Below are 26364 nucleotides of genomic sequence, written 5' to 3' on the forward strand. Positions count from 1 at the left end.
AGATAGGAGATAGTGCCACTGCACTCCAGCCTGGGCAAAACAGCGAGACTCTGTCTCAAAAAAAAAAAGAGCTCACCTGGGGGAGGGGAGGTTTGGTGCTTGATCTTTTGGCGGTGCAAAAAAGTTCCCAGAGAGGTTGCTCTCCTTGTTTCACATTTCTGGATTTAGACCCTAACATAAAATATTCCTGAACTACTTAGAATGTATATTTTTTAATAAGCAGCAAAAACAAATAAAACAGGAGCTTCAGCCCTGTTTCTCTTTACCCACTAAGGTTGAAATCCACCACTTCTGAAGGCATCCCTGTCAATGTTCTGAATGGGACCTGGGAGGGCTGCTTTTTTCACCATGACGTCTAATTTACTTGTATATCCTTTTTCCTGCATTGTCAGTAGAGCAGAAGGAATCCAGTCATTAACTCTTAACTCCGAATAAGAAAATATGCCAATGGTTAAACAGCATATGAGAAAGAAGAGCTGAAATATCAACAAGCAAACTCAAAAGTTTTGTAATACTGTTTTCAACATTTTTCTCTAAATCTAAAACATTACAAAAAAAATTTATTTAAAAACAAGTTATCTAACCAAAGACAAGGACCCAGCTTCCATTTAGTGTCTATGAACCAAGCACAGTGCCACCTGCCCCAGGGACTTTCTGTCCTTGACTCATTGCTAGGAAACTGTCAACAGCTATTTTTATCCCCTCAAATGGGCACTTTAGAGAGAAAGGAGAGACCCTCTCCCTAAAGCAACTCCCAAGTATCCACTAAGGCTTCTGTCACCACTGGGGAGTCTTATCAAAGCAAAGGATATTGAATAAAGGCCCTAGGAATTAGTTGAGGTGGACATAAATTATTTTTTTAGAAAAGAGTCATTTTCCAGCTGGAAACGGTGGCTCACACCTGTAAATCCCAGCACTCTGAGAGGCCGAGGTGGGCGGATCACCCGAAGTCAGGGGTTTGAGACCAGTCTGGTCAACATGGTAAAACCCCATCTCTACGAAAAATACAAAAATTAGCCGGGCATGGTGGCTTACAATTGTAGTCCCAGCTGCTCGGGAGGCTGAGGCAGGAGAACCACTTGAACCAGGAAGTGGAGGCTGCAGTGAGCCGAGATTGCACCACTGCACTCCGGCCAGGTGACAGAGCGAGACTCTCTCAAAAATAAACAAATAGACAGAAAGTCACTTTCCATGTTCAACATATTCTATTTTTGTACAATAGACTCTAAAGATACATGACACCGAGTTTTCTCATCTGTAAAATGGAACTAATAAGAGTACCTACTATGGGGGAAGTGTGTGGGTTAAGTAAGCTACCAGCCCTTACCAAGCAGCTGGCTTGTGCAGGCAGGCCCCGCTGGGAAAGGTCCTCCCGTTTGTGTGCCAGCCATGCTCAGCACCTGCCAAGGCACATGCTGGTCTTGGTTTAGCAGGAGCCCAGCAGGGGAGGTCCGACCTCCTGCAGGAGGGTCCATGAGGCCTGCCACTTCCGGACTGCTTTTCATGCTTCCCAACACTGGTGGATGAGAGTGTCTATGTTATGGTGTCACATTAGCTAATGAGATCATACTTGCTAAACTAAGCTAAGCTAATGAGCTCTGCTCAGCTAATCAGCTCTACAGAAATCAGCTTTCTTTTTTAGTGAATAGGCGGCCCCTAAAGTTAATTTGCAGGTTGGTTGGTTGAAACTGGGAATGTGTTTTCCCAAAGAAACAACGTGACAAATGAAGACAGAGTTCTCAGGCCGGCCCTAAACCCTTTTTTAATGCTTAAGGCAGAGAACAAAAGGGCAGAGAATAATCGTACTGGAGTTTAGGGGCTGTGGGTCCATGGTAGGGTACAGGAAGAAAGCAACTGGCAGCCTTCCCCTTTCCCAGGTGCATAGGTTGAGTAAGGGTAAAACATTGAAGAAAATAATAAAGAAAATAAACATCAGTGACTATTTTCTTCAATGTTTTACCCTTATTCAACCTATATAGAGTTCCAACCCAACTAAATGACCACAAATTTCACAAAATACATGCTTTCATTCATAACCTAGCAGGTTATTTGGTAGGTTATTGTTCCAGCCTTGTGGAGCATGACAATAGTATTTGTTGAAAGGGACAAAACAAAGAAATTCTGTTTTAAACCCCTTTCCCATCCAAGAGCGCTTGTTAGAAATTCAATTTACATTTTCTTTGATGTGCTAACATCTTTAATGAGAGCAGGTGCTCTAAAATAAAGCAAAATCCATGAACTCTGGTGAAAATTAGCATAATTTTTTCCTGTACAATGCAGCAAGTCCAGTTTAGAAGGCAACAGAAAGTATATCGCCAGGCTGGGCATGGTGTCTCATGCCTGTAATCCCAGCACTTTGGGAGGCCGATGCGGGTGGATCACCTGAGGTCAGCAGTTCGAGACCAGCCTGGCCAGAATGGGGAAACACCATCTCTACTAAAAATTTAAAAAATTTAAAAATTAGCCAGGTGTGATGGTGTACACCTGTAATCTCAGCTACTCAGGAGGCTGAGGCAGAAGAATTGCCTGAACCCAGGAGGCGGAGGTTGGAATGAGCCGAGATAATCCCACTGCACTGGAGCCTGGGCAACAGAATGAGACTTTGTCTAGAAAAAAAAAGAAGGAGGTACATCACCAGTCTGAGAACATTAATATCTTCAAATGAGGCTAAAGTGATGGCCTGCCCATCACTTTTTCCCAAGAAAGAAATTAAAGCGTAAAACAAGAAATTGTCCAAAAAATCTCACATTAAAGAGATATTTTGTTGACATGATGATGGGGACCATCATACCCCACTTCATCTTCACCCCATTAAGAAGGGAGGATGAAGTGGAGGAAGCCCCAGACTAGCAATCAGCAGGTGCGCATCTCACTACTGCAGCTGTGACCTCAGCAGGTGCGCATCTCACTACTGCAGGGTGACCTCAGCAGGTGCGCATCTCACTACTGCAGCTGAGACCTCAGCAGGTGCACATCTCACTACTGCAGCTGAGACCTCAGCAGGTGCGCATCTCACTACTGCAGCTGAGACCTCAGCAGGTGCACATCTCACTACTGCAGGGTGACCTCAGCAGGTGCGCACCTCGCTGTGACCTCAGCAGGTGCGCATCTTGCTGTGACCTCAGCAGGTGCGTATCTTGCTGTGACCTCAGCAGGTATGCATCTCACTACTGCAGGGTGACCTCAGCAGGTGCGCATCTCACTATTGCAGGGTGACCTCAGCAGGTGTGCATCTCACTATTGCAGGGTGACCTCAGCAGGTGCGCATCTCACTATTGCAGGGTGACCTCAGCAGGTGTGCATCTTGCTGTGACCTCAGCAGGTGTGCATTTCTCATTGCAGTTGTGGCCTTGAGTAAGTCATACAGCCTTGTGGGCCTCAGTTTCTTCTTCTATAAAATGAGGGCATTTTTAACCAGTTCTACCCTTGTATGATTAGAAATAAAGAAAAATGGTGCCTGTATATATACCCAGTAACATTCTAGATACAGTGTACCAAGAGATGGATGATAGTTAACAAGAAAAAAGTATTATTTTGAAAAGTGCCTATTTTGATATATTTTTATGCTTCTAAAAAAAATCTGTTTTTAGAGTCCATTATTTGAAACAATAATGTTTCTATTTATCTTTGAACTCTACATCTCAACATTGAGTTACTGATAAGTTACGTCAATGCTTCTTGTGGCAAGGCTTTAGCATCTGATAAATAAATAATGAAGGTGGCTAATGCAAACACTCCATACATGGAAACCTTGAAATGGATGCACCTAGGTTTAACGGCAAGTTTTGGCTGTCTCCTCCACTCAAGGGCATATTGTTTTTAATGCAGTGCTAGAAAGATTGATTTAGTGCCTACTGTGAGCCACACACTAGTACCAGAGGCACAGGAGACAAAGATCAATAAGACAGGGTTCTGGGCTCTGTGAGTGCACAGGCCAGGGGATGAGAAAGGCGCGCACAGCTGAAGAGAGAACCCGGCATTCGCCGGTAAGAGGCAGAGCCAAAGGAAGAAAGCGGGACCTGGGGGAACGCTGCAGGGTTACTGCCAGGGGCATCAGGAAGACATCCGCTGTTTGCATTTCATAGATTCGTGGCTGGAATGGGGCAGGAGTTCTGAGCAAAAGGCACAGCAGGGTGAACACAAGAGTACGAGGCATCCTGGCATCCATGGGCAGCAGCGAGGGACTCAGGGAATTGGGGTACGGAGCAGTGTTTTCCAAGTTGCAGGTTGTGTGTCATGAAATCAAGTTGGTGGGTCAAGAAGCATCATTTAAGTGAAATATTCTAGAACAAACAATAGAGTAGAATAGAATAGAGTTCACTACACACGGTCAGAATAAGTACTGTTTCATGAAATTTTCCTTTCTCTGTGTGTGTGTGTCCTGGATCTCCATATTGTGTTGCTGGATATAGAGGGTGTAGGTCACCCTTTAAAAGTTTGAAGGTCACTGTTTGGGGGTATAGGGTGCAGCGGGGGCTATCCAGTCATCAACCCCACTGCTGCCTTCCCAGGAACAGAGCACAGTGCTGGGAGCAGCTCTCAAGATGAAGGTGACGGCAGCCTTTCTCACACAGGGAGAGGACCATTCAAGGGGGTCACCAAAAAAGGCCTGCAGAGCCGTGGCTGGTGGTGTGGCTCTATCCCTCTATCCTCTATCACTGTCTGCGAGTGGGACCTCCACTGAGCTGCCCAAGGGCAGACCACACCATGGTCTAGGGAGGCAGCAAGGAAGGGGCAAGAAAAAAATGAAAAAAAGTTCAGCTTCAACGAATTTATTCAGAATTTTGCAACTGGGAAAAGTTAAATGTTATGGTTCACAGTGTATTTCAGTATACAAATTATACGTGGTGATGGAGAAGGAGGTTACCATATACTTCTCAGTGTTGATGGCTTTTGAAAGGTTTTAATCCAGTCCTGATGGTGACAACACAAATGGTTCTGCGTAAAACTCTCCTTGCCCCAAATGTCATCCTCCCTGCCCCCTTTCAAAGTAATCTGACCAGTCTTGCCACAGGCCCACCTGGGACCTGCACCTGCAGAAAGTGCCGCGTGGGGCGTCAGGATCAGGGCCACTCCGCCAGCCTGGTCTGTGGAAAGGGGCCATGGAGAATGGTGAGATCACGCCCGGTCTCCCGACAGTTGCAATGTGCAAAGGAATGCGTGCCTGGGAGAGCCCTTGCCGGGGTCAGGCCTGGCCCGGCAGAGAAGCCGCTCCAGTGGTGGGAAGTTCACCAAGATGAGGGATCCTGGTTCCAGAGCTTTCTTCTTCACGAACTCATCAACTTTCTAGTTCTGTATTCTTCATATAAGTGACAATAACAACAACTGTTTTTGTACCTTTGAAACCAGACTATTATGAGGGAAAAGGCACAAATTATGAGAAGAGACCCAAGCCCGTTTGAAGACAGGGCATATATACACAACTACAGATGACAGATGAGGCAAACACTTTTATTTCTTATCCCATGGCATGTGCTTATTCGAACACTTACACAATACCAACTTTGGCCCTGGCAACAGACAACGGCACCCGGATCTACCCAGCACTGCGGTGTCTTACAGGTATCGTATCTCTAACGCACACTACTTATGCACGCAATCATACTCAGTAAATATATCTTGACTCAAGAGACCAAGAAATGCTAACAAAAGAAGAGTGAAAAATTTATGAAGATATGGGAAAAACAGTTGGAAAAAATAAGTGGCCTGAAAGAAATGGAAATGAGACTCTGTTCTGAAGGGGTGCTTTTATCCACCCCACTAACTGCTGCTAATCAGGAAAGCAAGGTCTGACAAGCTGTCTGGAAAACAGTCATGCAGGTCCCCTCCGGAAAATTGCAGAGCTTCGTAAACGTCTTAATTATTTTGATCCATGTATACAACCAGACATTTCAAGTAAACCCATTTTTCTTTGGAGACTGAGTTAACCTAACTGTGGATGCTGAGGAAATGAGCAAGCTAAATCCCCACTTAAACGTTTACTGTCAGACACATAGAGCTTTTTCTCTTCTTTTGTACCGGTCAGTGGAGATGCAATGAGCCATCGTTTCAGAGGAGTCATTATAACAACAGAATTCCTTTCTCTAAGCAAAAAATGGAGAATAAGTAAGAATGGCAAAATGTATTACAAAATAAGAAACATTTTAATTTGATACAATCAATGGTGTTCCTATAAAACATCTTTACAGTCTTCCTGGCCCAGAAGAAGGAGTACTTATTCAAGCTGTTTCTGGAGCAACAGTAATTATTCCCATTATTCTGTCTTGGTGGGGGCAGCGGGACACTCATGTACTTTAAAATCTTCTTTGGAGGAGACAGGACTATCCCACACTGAGAAGGAAATTGAGTTAGATGTCAGATTCAGCCTGGCCTCCAGCCTCCGCTTCCCTTTCTTCCCCCCAGATGAAGGATGGCTCAGCAGGCCCTCAATTTAGCCCCAGAGGGGATGGAGCAGCAACTGCCCCACCTGGCATTAGAGACTCTTCCCCCTGCCGGCAGGCTGCCCCTCCATTCTGACATGACGCCAGTGGAAGTAACCACATCTCTGCCCTGACCCTGCCAGGTTCCCTCTAGGACTGCAGCCTGGCCTGGCGCTTTTGGGTCCACCCAGCCTGCTGGGCAAAAGCTTCTAGCGGTCCGTCAGACTTGGGACAGGGACCCTGCTCCCTAGGGACACACGTCCCTGTTTCCACACTCTACCGAATCCAGTCACTGCCCACTCTGTCTCCTCTGCCCCAGTCTCTGCCTACCTGGGGCCATCTGGGTAGCTGGGGGGCTGGGGTGCTGGGGCGCTGGGGAGCTGGGGGACTGGGAAGCTGGGAAGCTGGGAAGCTGGGGAGCTAACCCCATGCTGCCTGCCAGGCTGGACTCCCTCTCTCTCCCCTGGCAGTTGGGTTTGTCTCCCCAAAGCCTGTGTCTTTGCGCTGGGTGGCAGACCCATCTGCAAAAGGCAAGTGTCATTAACCATAATAGACACTGTGGTCAGCCAGACAAATAATCCCCTCCTACCTCCTACTGTCTCGGGACTGGCCCCCTCAGAGGGCTGCAGAAAAGTCTTCAGAAGTTCAAGTCCAGCTTCATACAGGGAACAATAAGAATCTGGGTGTGGAAGGGAGAATAACGTTCCCCCAAAAACATCCATATCCTAATCCCCAGAACCTGTGAACACATTACCTTACAGTGCCAAAGGGACTCTGCAGCTGTGATACATTAAGGGCCTTGAGCTGAACTTCCCGGGTCATCCAGGTGGGCCCAGGGCAATCCCATGGGTTCTTAAAAGCAGAAAGCCCTTCCTGGCTGCAGACAGAGGGGCGTGTGATGATGGAAGGAAGACACAGAGCCTCGCTGGCTTTGAGGATGGAGGGAGGGGGCTGCAAGATAGCTCCAGAAGCTGAAAAAGGCAAGGAAAGAGAATTTCCCCTACAGCTGCCAGAAGGAACACAGCCCTGCTGACACCCTGATTGTAGCCCAGGGAGAGCAGGATTAGACTAGACTTCTGATATACAGACTGTAAGATAATCAATCTGTGTTGTTTCAAGCCACTCAGTTTGTAACAATTCATTACAGCAGCAGAAGAAAACTAATTCTGGGGGAAGAGAGAATGGGAAGTAAGGAGAATGACTCTCCATATATTTCCAAACTTAAGTCTCCCCCTTTACGCTTGACTGGGGCTCCCATTCAGGGAAGCCTGAGATCTTTCTTGACAATGCCAACTACGGTCCACAAACCCACACAACCTTCCAAAATCAACAATTTCACATAAGATTCAAGAATAATCTTTATCTCAGGTTCAAGGGGATGACACTGTCCTGGTAGATCATTCCTTGTCTCACCATCCAAAGCCAAGAGGCAGAGAACTTAGATAGAAATAAGTGGAACTCTACTTCATTGCCACTTCAACTTCTAAATTAAAAAATAGAATGTTAGTAGTTTCCTAGCTCAATAAAGGCATACAGCTTAAAAGCAATACTTCCTACCTTTATTTTTTTGAGCCAAACAAGAAATATAGTTTCTATATAAAACACTGTTAATCCTAAGTAGTAATTTTATGATGGGAAGAGCGGGCTTCTCCAACATCCAGTATCTAGCTACCCTTAAGCAGACAAGAGCATACCTCTTGGAATATCTATACAAAATATGCTTATAGCTAATGGAATTAAGAACACAAACACAAACTCGGTGTGTTTCCTAAATAGGGCCATCATCACCACTTGACTGTGTATGTTAGGGCCATGCTGAAATTTAATTTGAATGGGTTTCAATCTTAAAGAGAGGCAGGAAAATCTGTACCAAGATTGTAAGTGTGAGATAATTTAAGTAAAGAATTCTTCTTCCTGCTCAAAAAGACACATAGACCATATATAGCTGCAGAATTTAACTTGACTTTGGATTTTATGTTCAAAAATGCCCTTATCTGCCATCAAGAATGTGAGTATAGGAAACTCATGGCATTAAAAGACCCCAAAATAGGAGCATTCAAGATGATAAATTGCTTTGATTATATAAATCTGAGGCTTGCTGGAAAGATCAGCTTGCTAGGAGTCATTACTTGCCTAGCTATCCCCTTGTGGGACAGCAAGGCTCTGCAGACCACAAGGCCACCATAGGCTATTTCTGGAAAGGCCTTGGTGTGTCAACAGCATGGCAGGCAGGTGAAACAGGCCCCTGGCCTTCTCACCAACCCAGAGAGGGGTGAACATCCTGGTACATGACAGTGTCAAAAAGATGTCCCTAAGAGAACTGTGTTTCTACGTCTAGAGGGAGACAGGGAGGTCTACTCTAATGGTATGTTAGCTCCAGCTGTAAAGGGGCAAGGAGGTAAAGGCAAAAACAGACCTACATCAACAGGACTGCTATACACTAAGATCTTAGGGAACAGAGACTCTCATCTATTGCTCTTAATAAATATGAGAAAAATAGAAAGTCCTCAAGTACTGATTTTATACAGTTTTGCACAGATTTAGTTTCCCAATAGGTGTATGATTCTTTCACTATAAATGTAACAGACACAGTATAGTAAGAAACTTGGGATTTTTTTTTTTTTTTTTTTTTTTTTTTTTACAGAGTCTCGCTTTTTCACCAGGCTGGAGTGCAGTGGCGTAATCTCGGCTCACTGAAACCTCCACCTCCTGGGTTCAAGTGATTCCCCTGCCTCAGCCTCCCAAGTATCTGGGACTACAGGCACGTGCCACCATGTCCAGCTAATTTTTTGTATTTTAGTAGAGACGGGGTTTCACCATGTTGGCCAGGATGGTCTCAATCTTCTGACCTCGTGATCTGCCGGCCTCAGCCTCCCAAAGTGCTGGGATTACAGGCATGAGCTACCACACCCAGTGGAACTGGGATTTTTAAGGCCAGAGTGAAGGAATAATAGAGACACAGAGGCTAGGTGTGGTGGCTCACACCTGTAATCCCAGCACTTTGGGAGGCCGAGGTGGGAGGATCACTTGAGCTCAGGAATTCGAGACCAGCCTGGGCAACATAGTGAGACCCCATCTCTATAAAAAAAAAAAAAATTAGCTAGGTGTGGTGGTATGTGCCTGTAGTTCCAGCTACTCCAGAGGCTGAGGTGGGAGGATTGCTTGAGCCCAGCATGTCACGGCCGTGGTAATCTATGATCATGTTACTACATTCTAGCCTTGGTAACAGAGCAAGACCTTATCTCAAAAAAATAAACAAATAAAAATAAAAATAGAGACAGGGAGTGATGAAGAAAGCTGGCAACACCATCCAGGCATGGGGTAGTGAGGGCCTAAACTGTCAGTACTCACTACTTTCCCACCAGGGCACATGAGATGAAGGGTGGCTTCTGCCAAGCAAGTGCTGGGACTGGGCAAAATCATGGGTGCATGAATTGGCTGCAACCCCTGTCTCTCCTGCTCAAAGAAGCACTCTGGAATGGAAGGGAGTGGGAAGAGCTGACCCTGGATTTACCATTTTTAAAAACATTTTCAAACTTCAGCACTGTAACTTTAGTGTTGTTAGTCATACATGAATCACTGCATGCCCCAAACCAGTCCCAACATTTCATTTGAGACGTTGTAGTAGTTCAGTTTTCTAGTTACTGTGGCTGTATATTGAAGTGTCCCAAGATATAGTGGGTTAAAGCCAACGATGATGTTACTTTGTTCATCACTATACAATTTAGGCAGAGCTCAGTAGGAACTCTTCATATCTGCTCCATTTGGCTTTCACTGGGATGACTCAAAAAAGTGGGAGTGGGGTGGGGTCATGGAGGTGGGGGATTCAAATTATGTGAAGGTTCATTTACTCAGCTGGGGTTCCACTGTCACCTCCGTTGCTATGTGGTCTAAACCCCTCTACACGGCCTCTGTATTACAGGGGTGTCCAGGGAGCTAGACTTCTTGTATGGCAGCTCAGGGCTCCAAAGGTGCATGTCCCAAGTGAGAGAGAGAGAGAGGGGGGCAGGTGGAAACCTTGCCATGTTTTCTAACCTCGCCTTGGAAATCACATAGCATCATTTCTGCCACATTCTGTCCTTCATATGTGGGCTGGCCCATATTCCAGAGGAGAGGAATCAGACTCCACCTATTTATGGGAAAAGTGTCAAAGAATCTGTGAAATGATTGTGAACCAGAACCTCAAGTATAGACACAGAGAGGAAGAATGCAGTTTAAGAGACACGGAAGGAAAGGAGGCGCAGAGCCTGATGGCTACCGGTAGGCGGGAAGGGTGGAAGTGAGAATGTTCCCAGGCCATAGTTCTGCAACCCAGAAAATGTTCTTTCCTGAGAGCGGTGGGGCCCTGAGACTCTCTATTGAGAAGAAACTGCAGGCCATTCAGCTTTCAATGACTTGCTTTCTGGAAATCAGAGGACACCTCGGCAGAGATCTCTACAGGCAAGAGGAAATGCCAGGTCGGGGGCAGGTGCTTTAAGCAGGGGACAGAGACACAGAGATGAAGGTCACATTTGAAAAGGCCAGAGCAACCACCAGGACCGTGCAAACTTGCTTAGGGAAGTAAGACAGGCCGGAGAAAGAGGAACAAAGTTAATTAAAAGCAAGCAAGAAAGAAGAGATACATGATGCAGGGGAAAAGGAAATAACTAAAGGTAAGTGGGAGAGGAACATCCTAGAAGTTAAAGAAAAAGTTTCAAAGAAAGAAAAAGTAGTCACAGTATCTTATACCACGAGAGATGGTACACTTACGAGAGATCTTATGAGAGAAAGGGAAAAGTGAAAACTGAGAAAAATACCAGATTATGTCAAGGAAGTAGTCAGGAACACACATTTTAGAGGCTCATTTTATTTCTATGATCAGTACAAGAAGGACAATCATTTATCAGCAAGTAGAAGTAACATCTCAAATAGACTCTGGTATTTAGTGTTAAAAATAAGCTGTTGCCTTGTATTCATGAGCCATGCCTGAAAACCACCAAAAGATAGCAGACTTATAGAGCTCAAATTCCTTCCCAAGTGGGTTAGATCGCCCTTCCTCCACTGATAAGATTATCTCAGGGCAAGTTACAGGCAGGGCCCTTGGCTACACCCTCCTCTATCAGCTGCCTTGCTGTGCCCCGCCTCATTCCCATGGCTCTCAACAGCATGGAAGTCAGCAGTTTTTAAAATCTAGTTTGAAGATGTACAGAAATGATTATACTGCTGTTCTTAAATGGTGCACTAAAGTGTGCTTAAGTTGTTCTAAAACAGGCTGGATGCGGTGGCTCATGTCTGTAATTCCAGCACTTTAAGAGGCCGAGGCAGGCGAATCACCTGAGGTCGGGAGTTCAAAACCAGCCTGACAAACATGGAGAAATCCTGTCTCTACTAAAAATACAAAATTAGCTGGGTGTGATGGTGCATGCCTATCATCCCAGCTACTCGAGAGACTGAGGCAGGAGAATTGCTTGAACTTGGGAGGCAGAGGTTGCAGTGAGCTGAGATGGTGCCATTCCCTCCAGCCTGGACAACAACAGCCTGGGTAACTCCATCTCAAAAAAAATTGTTTTAATTGTTATAAAATAAGAAAGTGCCGTTGCAGTTGAAAGCAAGTCTACGTCCAAAGTCTCTAGAGGGGGACAGGGAGGTTTACCCTAAAGGTATGTTAGCTCCAGCTATGAAGGGAAAAGGAGGTAAAGGCAAAAACAGACCTAAATTAAAGATCATCTAACTTCTACAGATAGGAGGATTGGAGTCAAGGGGGATCAACACACACACACACACACACACACACAAATCTTTCTCTTCATTCTGGGTCCAGTCGTGGCAGAGGAAACAATTTTTTTCTCTCAGGTAAGCACCAAAGACTAGAAAGTCTACAAGAGCAGAGGCCTGGCTGGTTCAATCAGAAACTCTTGCTGTCAAGGCTTCCAAAGAAAGCTGGCTACATGAGAAGTCCCCACACACATGGGGGACTGTACACACATTAGGTATGAGATCAGAGAAGAGCTTCAAAGCACAAAATATTATAAGGGATAAAGAAAAGAAAAAAAATTAGCTTTCTTTTAAAATCAAGAAAAACTGGCATCAAATTAAGCTAGGAGATGAAGATCTGTGATAAAGTACCTCACTCATCATAAGGATATACATTTCTATAAACCATGCTCTTAATTGTATATAACTTCAATGATCAGTTGATAGCTAGGACTTATCATTGTAATAAATATTTTAATATCACATAAAAGCCAATGAATCCCATGCTAAATTCTCTCTCACTTATCCAGGCCTAAGCATTTGGGTCTAGATGTCATAGTCATTGGCAGGGCACATTTAAGAGGATCAAAATCTGTAAAACGGAGTCTTGCAGATTCTGCATTACATACAAAATGACAGCAAAGGCCAAGAATCAGTAAGAAGTCAAAGAAAGAAAGATTAAAAAGCATATGAGGAATAAACTGGGCATATTTACACAAATCAAATCCTACAGCAGTAAAAATGAATTATATATATATGCAACAACATAAATGAATCTGAGAAATACAGTATTAAGTTTTTAACAATCACAAGTTGAAAGTTGTGAGAGCAATCACTCCCACTCTAACAATGAGAACAAGCCACATTAGCTACAAAAGCATAGTCTGAAAAAAAATCTGTCAGGGAGCTTAGAATGCAAAGAAGCCTAAATGTGTCAAGTCCTTCCCAAGAGAAAAAAGGCCAACAGCTGCTTCCTTCCCCAGCAAAGCAGCAGGAAGAACAGGAATCCACCATAAACAGGAGTGAGGAGAAATCAGCTAAATTTTTAACCCACATTAATGGCCATCTGTGGACTGCCATATGAATTATAATTCCAAGGAGGCCTAGCCACCAGTCACTCTTTCTTTACCAAATGATCTTTACCAAAAACACAACAAAACTACACCAAAGGCTGGGGGTAGGTCAGGAGACTAGAGAGACATCTTCTCTGAAGCCTACAGGACCTAGCTTCAAGGTATGGTATCAAAGGGTCAGAATGTAAAATCTGAGAAAGTCACTCTGAGGCACTCCAGGCCTTCACTCAGACCACTGCAGTAGCCCTCCAAAAGCTGCGGCACAGCAGCTGTGCAGAGATTTCTTGAGGTACAGAAACTTGGTGCAAGACTGAACACAAAGACAACTCCCCAGTGACCCAAAAAGCCAGCAGTCAGGCTGAAAAACAGAAATCTCCCACAGTTTGGTAAGCTGCTCCTAGGCTGTAAAGCATTTAAAAACCTCCAGAGTTTTTCCAGGGCTCAGATCTCAAGCCCTGCTAAGGGGGAAGTCCTGATTCTGCCCTCAAAACATTTGAAGCCAGTGATAAAATGAATCTAACTGAAACTTCCCCAAGTCCCAAACCTGTTTCCGTTACAAACTAGATTCACTCACGCACACTAGTGTCCTGAAAAAAGTAATTTAACTTACTATAGACTTTGTAATTCTCTTACATACAATGTCTCGCATGCAATAAAAAAATTACAAGCTTGAAGGAAGAAAGAAAATATAACCCATAATCAAGAGAAGAAACAGTTCAAAGAAACAGATTCAGAAGTGATGTAGATGTTGGAATTATTAAAGGATGATTAATAAACATGTTAAAGGATCTAGCAGAAAATATTAACACAACCATGAACAGATGGAGGATTTCAGCAGAATAATGGAGACTCCTTAAAAACTATTTTTTAAGTGTAGAAGTGCTCAAAATAAAAAAAAATAAGGTATCAAAATTGACAACATAGAAATATTAAACTTGAAGACAACCTGACAGGAATTATCCAAACTAAAACACAAAGAGGAAAAGAAAATAATTGACAAAAACATGGAATAAAGTATCTAAAAAGTATGGGACTATATAAAATGATATCATATATAATTAAAGAAGTACTAAAGAAATATTTGAAAAAAGAATGAAAAAATTTCCCAAACTGATGAAAGATATCAATCCACAGATCCAAGAAGTTCAGCAAACCCCAATGGGATAAATGTACAGAAAACCATACATAGGCATGTTATCATATTCCAATCACTGAAAAAAAAGATAAAGAGAAATCAGCTGGAGAAATATCACACATGACATATGGGGAGAAATGCTTAAAAAAAATAACAAGTTCTCATCAGAAACAAGAGATCAGAAGACAATGGGCTAATATCATCAAAGGTCTGATAGGAAAAAGACTATCAACCTAGAATTCTATATCTAGTAAAAATATGCTCTTAAAATTAAGGCAAAAATAAACTTTTTCAGAAAAAGCAAAAACCAAGATAATTTGTCACCAGCAGACTTGCATATAAGAAATGCTGAAAGTACTTTAAGCCAAAGGAAAGTGATATAATTAGAAGAAATGAAGAGTACCAGAAATGGTAAATACATGAGGATAAATATAAAAGTCCATTTAAAATTATCTCTATTTAATATATGTACATATGTATATATGTGTTATATCTTATACATGTGTATATGTGTTTTAAAATATATTTATTTTACATAAATTTATTTTTCTTTTAAATACTACTGATTGTTTAAAAATAACAAAATTTACTGGCTTTATAGCATATATGGATATAAAATATATGACAATGGGTACAAAGGGTGGAATGAGTAAGAGGAATTATAATGTTTTCTATTTCTTGCATTATTTGTGAATAATAATACTATTATTTGGAGATAGACTGTAATAGGTTAAAAATGCACATTGTAATCTCTTAAACAACTAATAAAAATAACACAAAGAAACGTAGCCTAAAATTTTGCTAAAGATAAAACGAAATACTAAAAATATGCAATTCATCTAAAAGAAGTCAAAAGGTGGAAAAGAGAAACAAAATACACATTAGTTAAATAGAAAACAAATACCATGATGATAAACCCAACAATATTGGGACAAATGGCAAAATCTCAATGTGGACTGTTGTATCCACGTTAGATTTCCTAAAACTGATACCATTACTGTATTTATGTGGGAACATCCTTTTTCTTAAAAATTACATGCAGAAGTATTTGGATGTAAAGGAACATAATATCTGCAACTTACTCTTCAATGGTCTGAGGGGGAAACTGTTAATAGCAAGATTGAGGGAGAGAGGGAAAAAGAAATAGTTGCAGAAATATGTCAACAATTGATGAATCTGAATGGAGAGTATACAGAGTTCTTTAGTCTTGCAACCTTTCTGGAAGTTTGAAATCAGTTCAAAATAAAAGTTATGCCATCTGCAGAATTACATGGATTCATGAACAGACTGCCTTAAATCCTATGCTGTGATGCTATCTTATGTTAAATCCATATAAAATCAATGTCCGCATTTTTTAAAAGAATACATATGGCATGATACCATATTTGTAAAGAAAAATAAACCAAACCAAATAACCTATTGTTTGGGAACACACACACTCAAAGTCCCTGAGAGAAGACAAAGCAAGGTGCTGATAATTACCAAGCTCAGACTGTGACGACCTCAGGGAGGGGCAAGAAGATGGGACTGGGCCAAGACAGAGGACTGAGTAGACTCAAAGCATTGGTGTTGATGAGCTTCTTGGGTTGGGTGGTAGTTTCATGGCTGCTCTTTACAGTATTTTACTTCAAAACTTGCAAGTGTTACATATCATCTTCTGTATTAATCTCACATTACATTTTTTAAAAGATGGAAATTGGGTAGGTAGAAGATCATCCAGTTTATAAAAATAAGTTTGAAATGGAACCAACCTTCATATTTAGTGATGAACTGAACAAAAGCATTAGGTTAGTCCCCAACTCTTATCAGAATCAACTAACATTTTATTAGATCCAAATTCCTGGATATAACTAATTAAGTATCTATTGATCACCACTGTTTTTCACTTTCCTAACAACCTCAGCTATAAAATAACAAATGCACTTCCTTGCAACTTTTAATTTAAATTTTCTTGCTAAGACATAATAACTCTGCCATGAATAAATTATGTGCAACACCGTACTGAAAAAGAAAAAAAAATCCAGGATACGCAGATATGGCCCATTAAATAATTAACCATCATTATCTTATTATAGGAACCTAGAGGAGTCCTTCCTGCACAATTTAGTATCACTTCCCACTAGCTAAAAGGGAACACAATAAAACATATGTAGTCAATAGTATCCTTAAGAGTTTTATTAGATAAATTCAATTGTCCAAAGTGAAGAGCCTATAAAATGAGAAATTATTCTAGGTGCTTGTGGTTGTTAGGTAACATTCAAATATATCCCAGAGTGCTTTATTTGCTTAAAGCATTTAGTTCAAAAATAAATACTAGAAAGAAGTCTTGGTTAGCCAAGAGAACATCCCAGTGTTATCACTAGTTTTCTAAATAACTAAGAAAAGCTTTTCCTTCTGCTTTAATTAACACACTTGAATTCAGAAGAATTACATCAAATAAAGTTTCTGAGGCAAATGTGTTCTACAAGACATTATTAATTATAAACTTTATTAATGTACAGAGCTTTACAAAACGCAAAAACTAAAGCACAAGAAAGGTATTTTCCGAAGTGTTTCAATATTACCATTACTTCATTAAACAGCAGATATTTTACTGGGAGCTTGCTATTATAGACCAGGTACTATTCTAAGCCCTGGGGATACAGCAGTGAACACGGTCAGTCCCTACCCTCAAGAAACTGACATGTGTTGATCACGTACACAAATGAATGGGTTAGTGCTTTCATGTCAATGGATCATAAGGTTTTGAAGTCACCTAAAGTTCTTGTGAAACCACAGTGGATTATAAATGTCCTTGGCTCCATGTACTATGTTCCTAGGAACTGTCCTGTGGTAAGGTCCTGAGGGTCATGTATTGTCTGTATCAACCCCATGGCGTTCTATGATGCACAGCATGGCCAGCACTTGGAAAAAACAGATGAGAGACCCTATGCAGATGTTTTCTGAGATGGTGGAGAGGTTGATGCAGTTCTGCATGGTCAGGGTGTGGTAAGAAAATATGAGATCATTATATGTTATAAAGGCAGCACCCTCTACTAGAAAATAAAAGTTATCCGTCTATAACAGAGACGTTCTTGGAAATGACACATTTATTTTCAGGGGAGAGCCCCAAGTTCCATCTTCAAAGCAAACATGATCCCAGTTCTACTGACTCCCCAATTATTCATCATTTGTTTCAGAGGAATTAGCTAAATGTAAAAAGAAGAAGGGAAGGAAGGAGGGAGGAACAGAGAGAAAGGTTTTTTAAACAAAACATCAATGGACTTCTAGTGATGAGAAATTTGAGAATGTCCCCACATTCTCAAGTGTCTGAGCCCCAGGAACACGTCCAAACTTGTCTGTGGTGACAGTGTAGAATGGTGAGATCCAGTCAAGCCCCAGATCTAAGCAGACCTTCCTCACCTCATATGATGCTGCTGAAAACACAAACCTCACTCAGCCTCCTAGTTTGTTTCCTTCATTCTACCCCAGTAAGCAAGACTATGACAGTTTAATATTTCAGGACCAAAGACTTTTTATTTTAAAAATTACAACTATAAACAAAAGCAGGCTGTATGTGTGCATATGTCAGGGAGAAGAAGAAATTGTTAATGTTCACTGATCTTTTCAAATTCTACTTCTGGGAATGTGAGAATGACGACATTGCATAGACAGCCTTGATGAGACTCTTAATAGCTGCAAAGAGGGTGAGCTGTCTGGATAGCACTGCAGTCGACTCCCCACCTCCCCTAAACACAGCTATGAAATGCTGTCACTTTTCATCAGTACTCCACACGGTGCATAAATACGCCAACAGACAAGCAGTCCCTCCTTGCTTGAGAAAGAGTACAGTATTGTATCTGGTTGCTTCTAGTAGCTTTCTGTACTGTCTTCACTGTTCTGGGATGGTGGCTTCAAATACAAAAATGAAATCCAGTCTGGATAAGGACAGATCCCCAGACATCCCTGAAGGACTCCCATTCTGAATGGGTAACAGCAAAGCCACAGCTTCACAGAGGCTCCTTGGACTCATACAAAGGAGCTTATTTTATTTTTATATTTTTAAATTTTTATTTAAAAACTTAGAGATGGGGTCTCACTATGTTGCCCAGGCTGGTCTCGAACTCTGGGGCTCAAGTAATCCTCCTGCCTCAGCCTCCCAATGTGCTAGGATTAAAGGCATGAACCACTGTGCCCAGCCAGGTCTTTACTTTTAATAGCAGACTGCATAGTTCTGAGTTTTTCACAGTCACAGTTGCTTATTAACCTACATGTTCCCTTCCTCAAAATGCTCTCCAAAAAGGGTGACCAGAGTCCTTGCGGGGGCTACTTCTAAGGTTTACTCTAATAATATGAACCATTTATTGAGTCCTTGCTATGTACCAAACACTGGTACACAGCATACCATATACTGTACTGTATATACTATACTGTATACTATGCAGAGTATACGTTTTCCATTTAATCTTCCCATCATTTAAAGGGAGATTATTATTAATCTCAGTTTACAGACTGGGAAACTAAGGCTTTAAAAAAATCAATCATTTGCCCAGGGTTATACTGCTAGTAATAAGCTTAGGGTCTGTCCTTCCAAAATCCATGCCTTTAACCAGTACTCTAGACGTGAACGAGGAGCAGCACAATTAGTCAGAAAGAGCACTGGCTTTGCAGCCAGAAGCCTTCCCACTAATTAGCTGTGCGACCCTAGGTGACTAACCTCACCAAGCCTCTGTCACTTCATCTTAGATGTGGGAATAATCATTTCTACCTTGCCTTTCTCCAGGGGTTGAAGACTGTATCAACACCTGTTGCTGAGTTCTAGTAAGTTCATTTCTCTTGGACAAACTTTCTTGTCCATCTGTTCAAGGTCAGGAATGAGAGCTGGGATGAGAGAAGAATTGCAGACAAGGGAGGGCTAAAACTAAATGACTAAGTTATTCGTTCTTCTTGTCACACATTTTATTTGCTTTTGTGTAACTGGCGAAACACAATTCTAATGTTTGACAATGAATTTTACTAACATTAGACGCTATCTAGACATGATAGCCAGGTGCGGTGGCTCATGCCTATACTCAGCACTTTGGGAGGCCAAGGCAGGAGGATCACTTGAGCCCAGGAGTTTGAGACCAGCCTGTGCAACATAGTGAGACCCCTATGTCTCTACAAAAAATACAAAACTTGGCTGGGCATGGTGGTACACGCTTACAGTTCCAGTTACTAAGAAGACTGAGAAGAGAGAATCGTTTGAGCCTGGAAGGCCGAGGCTACAGTGAGCCATGATTGTGCCACTGCACTCCAGCCTGGACAACACAGTGAGACTCTGTCTCCAATAAATAGCTATCTGGACATGATGATCAGGTGCAGTGGCTCACACCTATAATCCCAGAACTTTGGGAGGCCAAGGCAGGAGGATCACTTGAGGCCAGAAGTTCAAGACCAGCCTGGGGAACATAGGCAGACTCCATCTCTATAAAAAATTAAAAATAATTTTTTTTTTTTTTTTTGAGACAGAGTCTCGCTCTGTCACCCAGGCTGGAGTGCAGTGGCCGGATCTCAACTCACTGCAAGCTCCGCCTCCCGGATTTAAGCCATTCTCCTGCCTCAGCCTCCCGAGTAGCTGGGGCTACAGGCGCCTGCCACCTCGCCTGGCTAGTTTTTTGTATTTTTTAGTAGAGACGAGGTTTCACCGTGTTAGCCAGGAGGGTCTCGATCTCCTGACCTCGTGATCTGCCCGTCTCGGCCTCCCAAAGTGCTGGGATTACAGGCTTGAGCCACCGTGCCTGGCCAAAAATAAATTTTAAAAAAGCTATCTAGACATGAAATTAAACAATCAAAATAGGGGACCACATAGTACATGTTCAATAAATAACTAGAGGAAGGCAGGAGAAGGGCAGGCCAGGGGTAGGCAGTACTGGCATTTCTTCTGGATCTCGCTTAGGGATTGGCCTGTTGGTATTTTCTTTCTCTGCATGGGGTTAACTTGTTCTTTGGTCTTTGGCAAATTAATTTGGTCAAACTGGTTATTTAACTTATGAATAAAGAACTTGAAAACAATGCAGTGACAAATATTCTCAGCTAAACCATAATATTCTATAGCTTGAACAGCCTCTGATTTTTCTGAACAGAGGCATCATACAAGGACGGGCCTCTTGCTTTCTTGAAATGTCAAATTGCCTAGTTGAAGCAACACCCATGGAGACCAAACACACACACATATACACACATACACTCCCACAGAGCTGATATAAAAAAAGATGCTGCAAACAGTAGCTAATAAAATCCCAGCACACACATTTATTCCTACAGTCATCAGTTAACACAATACTGACGCAGAGAAAGATCCCTAACAACCTGCTAGTGAGGACTTTTGGGAACTCTTGAAAAAATACACGCAGAGATCAAGAAACGAAAATGAATTTATGATGGTTTGGTTAGAAGCTATGTTTGAATGAAGAAAATAAAAGATGTTAAGTAATAACTGGGGGAATCCCTAACCATACAGTGGGGATTTGGGTATATACAGAATATGAAATATTCATCATTCTCCATGGAGCACACTTGTGGCTGAAGCTCTGCAACAGAACCACAAAATTAACCCATTTTCTCCACAGTTAAAATCGCTAAAAAGAGCAAAAGTGCCGATTTGGATCTGTTCAAGATTAAAAAAAAAAAAAAATTAGGAACACAGTGAATACTCTGCAACTAGAGGAGCACCTGTAACTAAATCCGCCATTAAAGAGATGGCATTTCTGTTAAACCACATGGCATCATGGCTCCAGTGCTGGTGTTTATCCTAACACAGAACATAAACTCATGGGGAACCTCTGTGCCCCTTCTTCCAGTTTCCAGGGTCTGTAAGGACAAGAGGCTGCTCTCAATGGGGGCCCATGGGAGCAACAGCAGCATAAGTAGAGTGTGTCTCCCTGCCACTCTGAATGACTGTTCACACCCTTCCCCTCCCGTCCACAGGTCCCCCACTGACTCTACTTACTAGTGTCAAACAGATACAGAACCTAAACATCAAGGGGGGACCCGGGGAAGTGCACACACCATCGGAAATGGGGGAGAGGAGTTGTGTGTGAGAAGGACTGGGGAAGGGGAATTTGCTTAAATCTGACATCCTTCTCATTGCCTGGTCTAACTCAGTCCTGTTAAAACTGCTCATCAGAGCAGTGTCCAGATACAAAACGTTTCTCCTGAGAGTCAGAGGACTTTGAGTGACAAGTATTACATTGTCAAGAGATCATTCATTTCCAATTGAGACAGCATTTGGAGGAGCAAAAGCCCAGCACAAAATTAGAGCCTATTAATCCTACTCAGAAACAAAAGCAAATAAATTCAAAAGGTTTTAATTAAGCCTACCCAACAGGAGGAGGCGGAGACTGAAGGAGTATCATGCCCAATAATAACCAGGATTTGGGAAGCCCAAAGAAGAACTCCCTATAAATATATTGCTTTTTTTAAATTCTGGGGGGAAAAAAGTAACTCCACCTTTCATTGAACATAGGATACCAGAAATTACATAAGGAGTTGCATTCCAAATGTTGCATGCAAAGACAGCAATTGAAATTGATTGGAATGTGGTTTAACTGCTTTATCTAATCACTGTTAATAAATAAGACCTTTCATTAGCTGGCAGGAGGACAGTTGCTACTGGTCAATTTGATTTTCCTGAAAACGGTGAAGACTTGCATGCACTTTTTTTTCTCCCAGATATAATCCCTAAAGTCCAGACTCTTTCTGGAATCAGAAGTTGTCACGTAGTGTCATCCTCTTCCTTAACAGACCTAAGGTCTCCTTTCACGTGTTCCCAAATTGTTTGTTTTGGACACTTTTTATTGCAACCTTTTTGAAAGTGAAAAGTTTAGAAACCTCATGGCAAATAAGAAATTGTTAATCCAGAGTGAGCATGTAGGAGGCTGGAGAATGAAAGGATCTATCCAGGGCACACTAGGTAGCCGATACTTTGAAACCTGAAATAACCAAGATTCCTCAATTATTCGTCGAAGTTACATGGGAGATGTAGTCAACTGAGCTTAAGAAGATGCCCTATATGTTGTCAGCAAGAGGGGAAAAGTCAGTTCTAGGTATCCCTGACTTAGGAATCTATCGCACCCCACCTTCCCACGGCAGGCTACATCTGGGTTGATTTACTGGGTTCCCAAACTCGATTGAGAGCGCCCCAGGGATAAAGGACCGGCGGCCCCACCTGCTGGGTCCCATCCGTCACCTGGAGCAGGAAGGCCTGGCCCCCCTTCCAAGCGGACCCCTTCCCTCCCTGCTCCCAGAAGCCCGGCCCAGAACGGCATTCTCTCTGGGGACCCAAAAGCAATCAGACATTTAAAAGCAAAAAGAGGGAGTCCGGGCTGGCATTATATAACAATTTACAGTAGATAAGGCTTCTAGAAACCGAAAGCAGCCCGAGGAGGGGCGGGGGACAGGGAACGCGAGGGCAGCGCGGCGTCGGGGGAGCGGCCGCAGCCACTTACTCGAAGGCGAAGAAGAGTCCGCTAGTGACCAGGATGAGGACGAGCGTCAGGTAGAAGACGCCCGTCTGCCGGGCCATCATGATCCTCCCGTTGCAGAAGAACTTGTTTCTTCCCGGGAACACCTCCCATTTCCTCCGGGCCGCGATTTTCTTCTTCTTGTGGGGCGACTCCATGGGGGAGGAGCTGTGGGTGCTGATCTGGCTGTACTCGCAGTCTTTCATGGGCCCGCCGCCGCCGGGAGGCATCCACGAGGGCAGCCGGCTGGGGGCGCACACCCCCAGGAGCCCCCCGGCCGCGCGGGCCCCGCCGAGCCACGACCGCCGCCGGCCGCCCGGCCGCCCCCCGAGCCGCGGCGCCGCGGCCCCTACACGGGCTCCCGGCTCGGCGACAACTTTGCCGAGGACACCCAGGTTAACCCTCCGGGGAGCCCAACTGTCATAGCAGAAGCCCCGCTCCGTGGGGGGACGGCGCTGGTCCGCAGCCCGCGGCAGCGCTCCTCCGTCGCTTCCAGCCCGCGTCCCGGGGCGCGGGACTCAGCCCAGCCGGCCCCCGGGTCGCCGAGCGCCCGCCCCCTCGCGTGGCTGCCCGCTCGGCCCCGCAGCCCCCAGCTCCCCGGCTGCGCCTCGGCTCCGGCCCGCCGACCCCCGAGCGCTGCGCCCCGAGGGTACACGAGGCGACAGCCCCAGCGCCGGCTTCCTCGGGAGCCACTTCTGCGCCGCGGCCAGGTTGGGTCCACTCCTTCCTCCGGCGGCGGATCCTCCCAGGAGAGAGCGCTAGCGACTGGGCGGCCGCGCGCGGCACCGGCAACCCCTCCCAGGGGTGGGGACAACCACGCACGTTTTTCTGTCAGGAGCCTCTCGCACCGCGACCCGGTGTCGCTGCGCCTGGCAGCCTAGTCGAGTCCACGGCCCCCGCGCGGGGATGCCCGGGCCGAGGGCGGCGGCGGCTCGCGGGCCGCGCGGCGAGGACTCCCTTGCTCCCTCCTACCCGGAGGAAGCGGCCCCGGCGAGAGGAGGGCCGCGGGGACACAGCACAGACACTTGTTTGCAAGGCTCAGCCCCGGCGCGCGCGCGGCGCTCCGAGTGGGTCCGCCTCCTCCGGGCCGGGTGGGCGGTGGCCCCGCGCCTCACCCGCGGCTCCTCCTCCTGCTCCTCCTCCTCCTCGCCCGCGAAGCCAGGGCACCGACGCAGCGGGATTCCAGCCCCAGTCCCCTCGGGCGGGCGCCCTGGGCTGTGGAAGGCGCGGGGGGCTCCCCGTGGCATCGCCCGAGTAGGGATGGGGTTGGACGCCCGCGGCCCCGCCGCGCCGTGTGCTCCTGGCCGACTTCAGTCAGTCTCGCGGCTTCTCCCGGGTTTATCCCCCGCAGCAGCTGCCGCCTCGGGACACGCTCATTCCCACGGCCACCGGCAAGCCAGTCCGGGCGACTCCCCGGGAGCTGAGGAGCCGCGGCGCGGAGGTGACCCTCCCCGGCCTGCGCCCCCCTTCTTCCTCCTCCCCAGCTGGGCGCGTGGTCGCGTCGCCGAGGGACTCTGCTGATGCCCGAGGAATGGGGTGGGGTGCCGGGTGCCAGGACAGGGAGAGGCGGCCCGAGGCCGGCCTGACTCTGGGACCGGGCTGCGGGCGAGGGTCTCGGGGCCCGGCTCGGCCGGCTTCCGGGCCGAGAAGGGCAGACGAAGCGGTGGGGGTCCCCTCCGGCCCCGACCTCCCTCCCGGAGTAGAAGCCCCTTGGAGGCCAGGTTCTGGGTTGCTGCCGCCCAGCCTTTTCGGTCTCCACTTCTCCCCACGGACGTTCACAACTGCTCGCTTTATTTCTCCATTTCCCCGTAGAGCCCCCTCGGCAGCGGAGGGATCGCGTGCTTCTCCTCTCGCGCCCGCGCCACCCTCCTTCCCACCCGACAGCCCAGGAGCAGCTGCGGGCGCGGCCCTGGGACTGCCGAAGCATGGGACGCCTGCTCGCTCACGCCCTCACGGGCTTTGCTGCGGGTCCGAGCCCCCGCAGAGGTGGGCATAGCCCGGGGCCGAGGAAAGCGAAGGCAGCTGGGCGGGGACGCTCGATTTTCCGAGCCCCACTTTTCTTTCACAGCCCACTGGGATGTGTAGTTCTTCCGCCCGCCGGCCGGCGCCGAGGGAAAGCACGACGCGGGGCCTTAGAAACTACAAGTCCCTGCATCCCCCGCGACAAGGGCAGAAGAGGCGTGGTGCCAGGCTTTCTGGGGCTGGGTGATGGGAGAGGGGAACCAACAAAGGGTGTTGTGGGGAATGGTGCCTTCTCTGTACTGGGCAGTTTGCACGTTACACATGTTCTTTGTCTAATCTTCACCGGAACCCGGCGAGGCATTATTGTATCCAGCTTAGGGAAAGCTTAACTACTGGCCAAACATCACAAAGCTCCCAAGTAGTAGAGATGGCATCGAACTCAGAGCCCTAAGTATGTCCCTTACAAAGCGTGCCTCAGTGAGCAGTGTCGAAGGGGGATGAGATTGGCTTATCCAAGAGGGCCAGTTAGGAGGAGCTTCCCGTAGTAAGGAAAAAGTGATGGGAATAGCAATTAGAGTATGACATGAAATTACAAGGAGTTTTGAATAAAAATGAAATTTACAGGGGTCCATTCCAAAGCCGGTTAGAGTCTAAGGAGAATGGATCTTAAGCACACGGTAATAATTGGGTTTTAATTATTTTAGATATTGTATGAGAGACAAGCATATTACAGGGACAATTAAGTGCTTTGTGGCTGGACTATTTTTTAAAAACCAACTGGAAAGCTTTAGACTTTTCAAGTGAAAGCTCTCATATGCTTTCCTGTCCTTTAGCTAATGAGATCAACGGGGTATTATTTCTGTTTATTGCAAGCACCTTTTCTGTGGGTGTCCAATTAATATAATAGATCCATTGATTTTATGGCATTAAAAAAGACTCCCACTCTTATTCTCAATGAAACCGAATTTTTCAGGCATTATGGTTATGCTTTTAAAAAGTTCTTCCTTGTCTGTTACAAATATGTATTAAAGTATCTGCCAGTGAAATAATATAAAGATTGAAATGTGCTTTAAAACACACCAGCCCATCCACTCCCCTCCCACCCACCCAGCCCTAGACATAGAGATGTAAATGAAACAATTGGAAACTATTGAAAATAGTTGACCTCGGGTGAGGTATACTTATTTATTGCTGCAAATTGCCACAAACTTAGTGGCCTTAAAACAAGACAGATTTTTCTCACAGTTTTTGTGGATCAGGTGTCCAGGTACACTCAGTCCTCCAGTTAGGGTCTCACACCTGCCATCCAGGGGCTGGCCAGGCTGCGTTCACCTTTACTGGAGAAGAACTGGCTTCCACTCTGACTCCAGGCACAGGCAGAATTCCTTTCCTTGCAGCAATAGGACCGAGGGCCCTGGCTTCTTGCTGGCTGGAGACTGGAGACTGTCCTCAGCTCCAAGAGGGAACCTGCAATTCCTAGAGGTTACCTGGACTTCATTGTCACTTGGGCTTTCCGAGCACAGTCACTTATTTCATCAGGCCCCCAAGAAGAGTCCCCA

The 26364-nt window shown here is 45.1% G+C and overlaps 1 protein-coding gene and 1 pseudogene across 3 annotated transcripts in view; one reads left to right on the forward strand and one right to left on the reverse strand.

The window, feature by feature from the left end:
- The window catches only part of ZDHHC14 (zinc finger DHHC-type palmitoyltransferase 14), a 311090-nt gene extending 287207 nt beyond the window's left edge, over positions 1–23883 (reverse strand). For 2 of the 3 annotated variants that reach the window (XM_033234955.1, XM_033234952.1), the window contains exon 1: positions 22829–23881. In XM_033234955.1, coding sequence (XP_033090846.1) covers positions 22829–23073 — 245 coding nt within the window. In that variant the 5' untranslated portion in view covers positions 23074–23881. Of the gene's footprint in view, positions 1–22828 lie in introns of all 3 variants that reach the window. The other variant, XM_033234954.1, reaches the window with a different exon arrangement.
- Positions 23884–24103: 220 nt separating this feature from the next.
- Positions 24104–25657, forward strand: LOC117097380 (annotated as a pseudogene).
- Positions 25658–26364: the final 707 nt, after the last annotated feature.

Source organism: Trachypithecus francoisi, unplaced genomic scaffold, assembly GCF_009764315.1.
Source record: "Trachypithecus francoisi isolate TF-2019V2 unplaced genomic scaffold, Tfra_2.0 Lachesis_group15, whole genome shotgun sequence".
NCBI lineage: Eukaryota > Metazoa > Chordata > Mammalia > Primates > Cercopithecidae > Trachypithecus > Trachypithecus francoisi.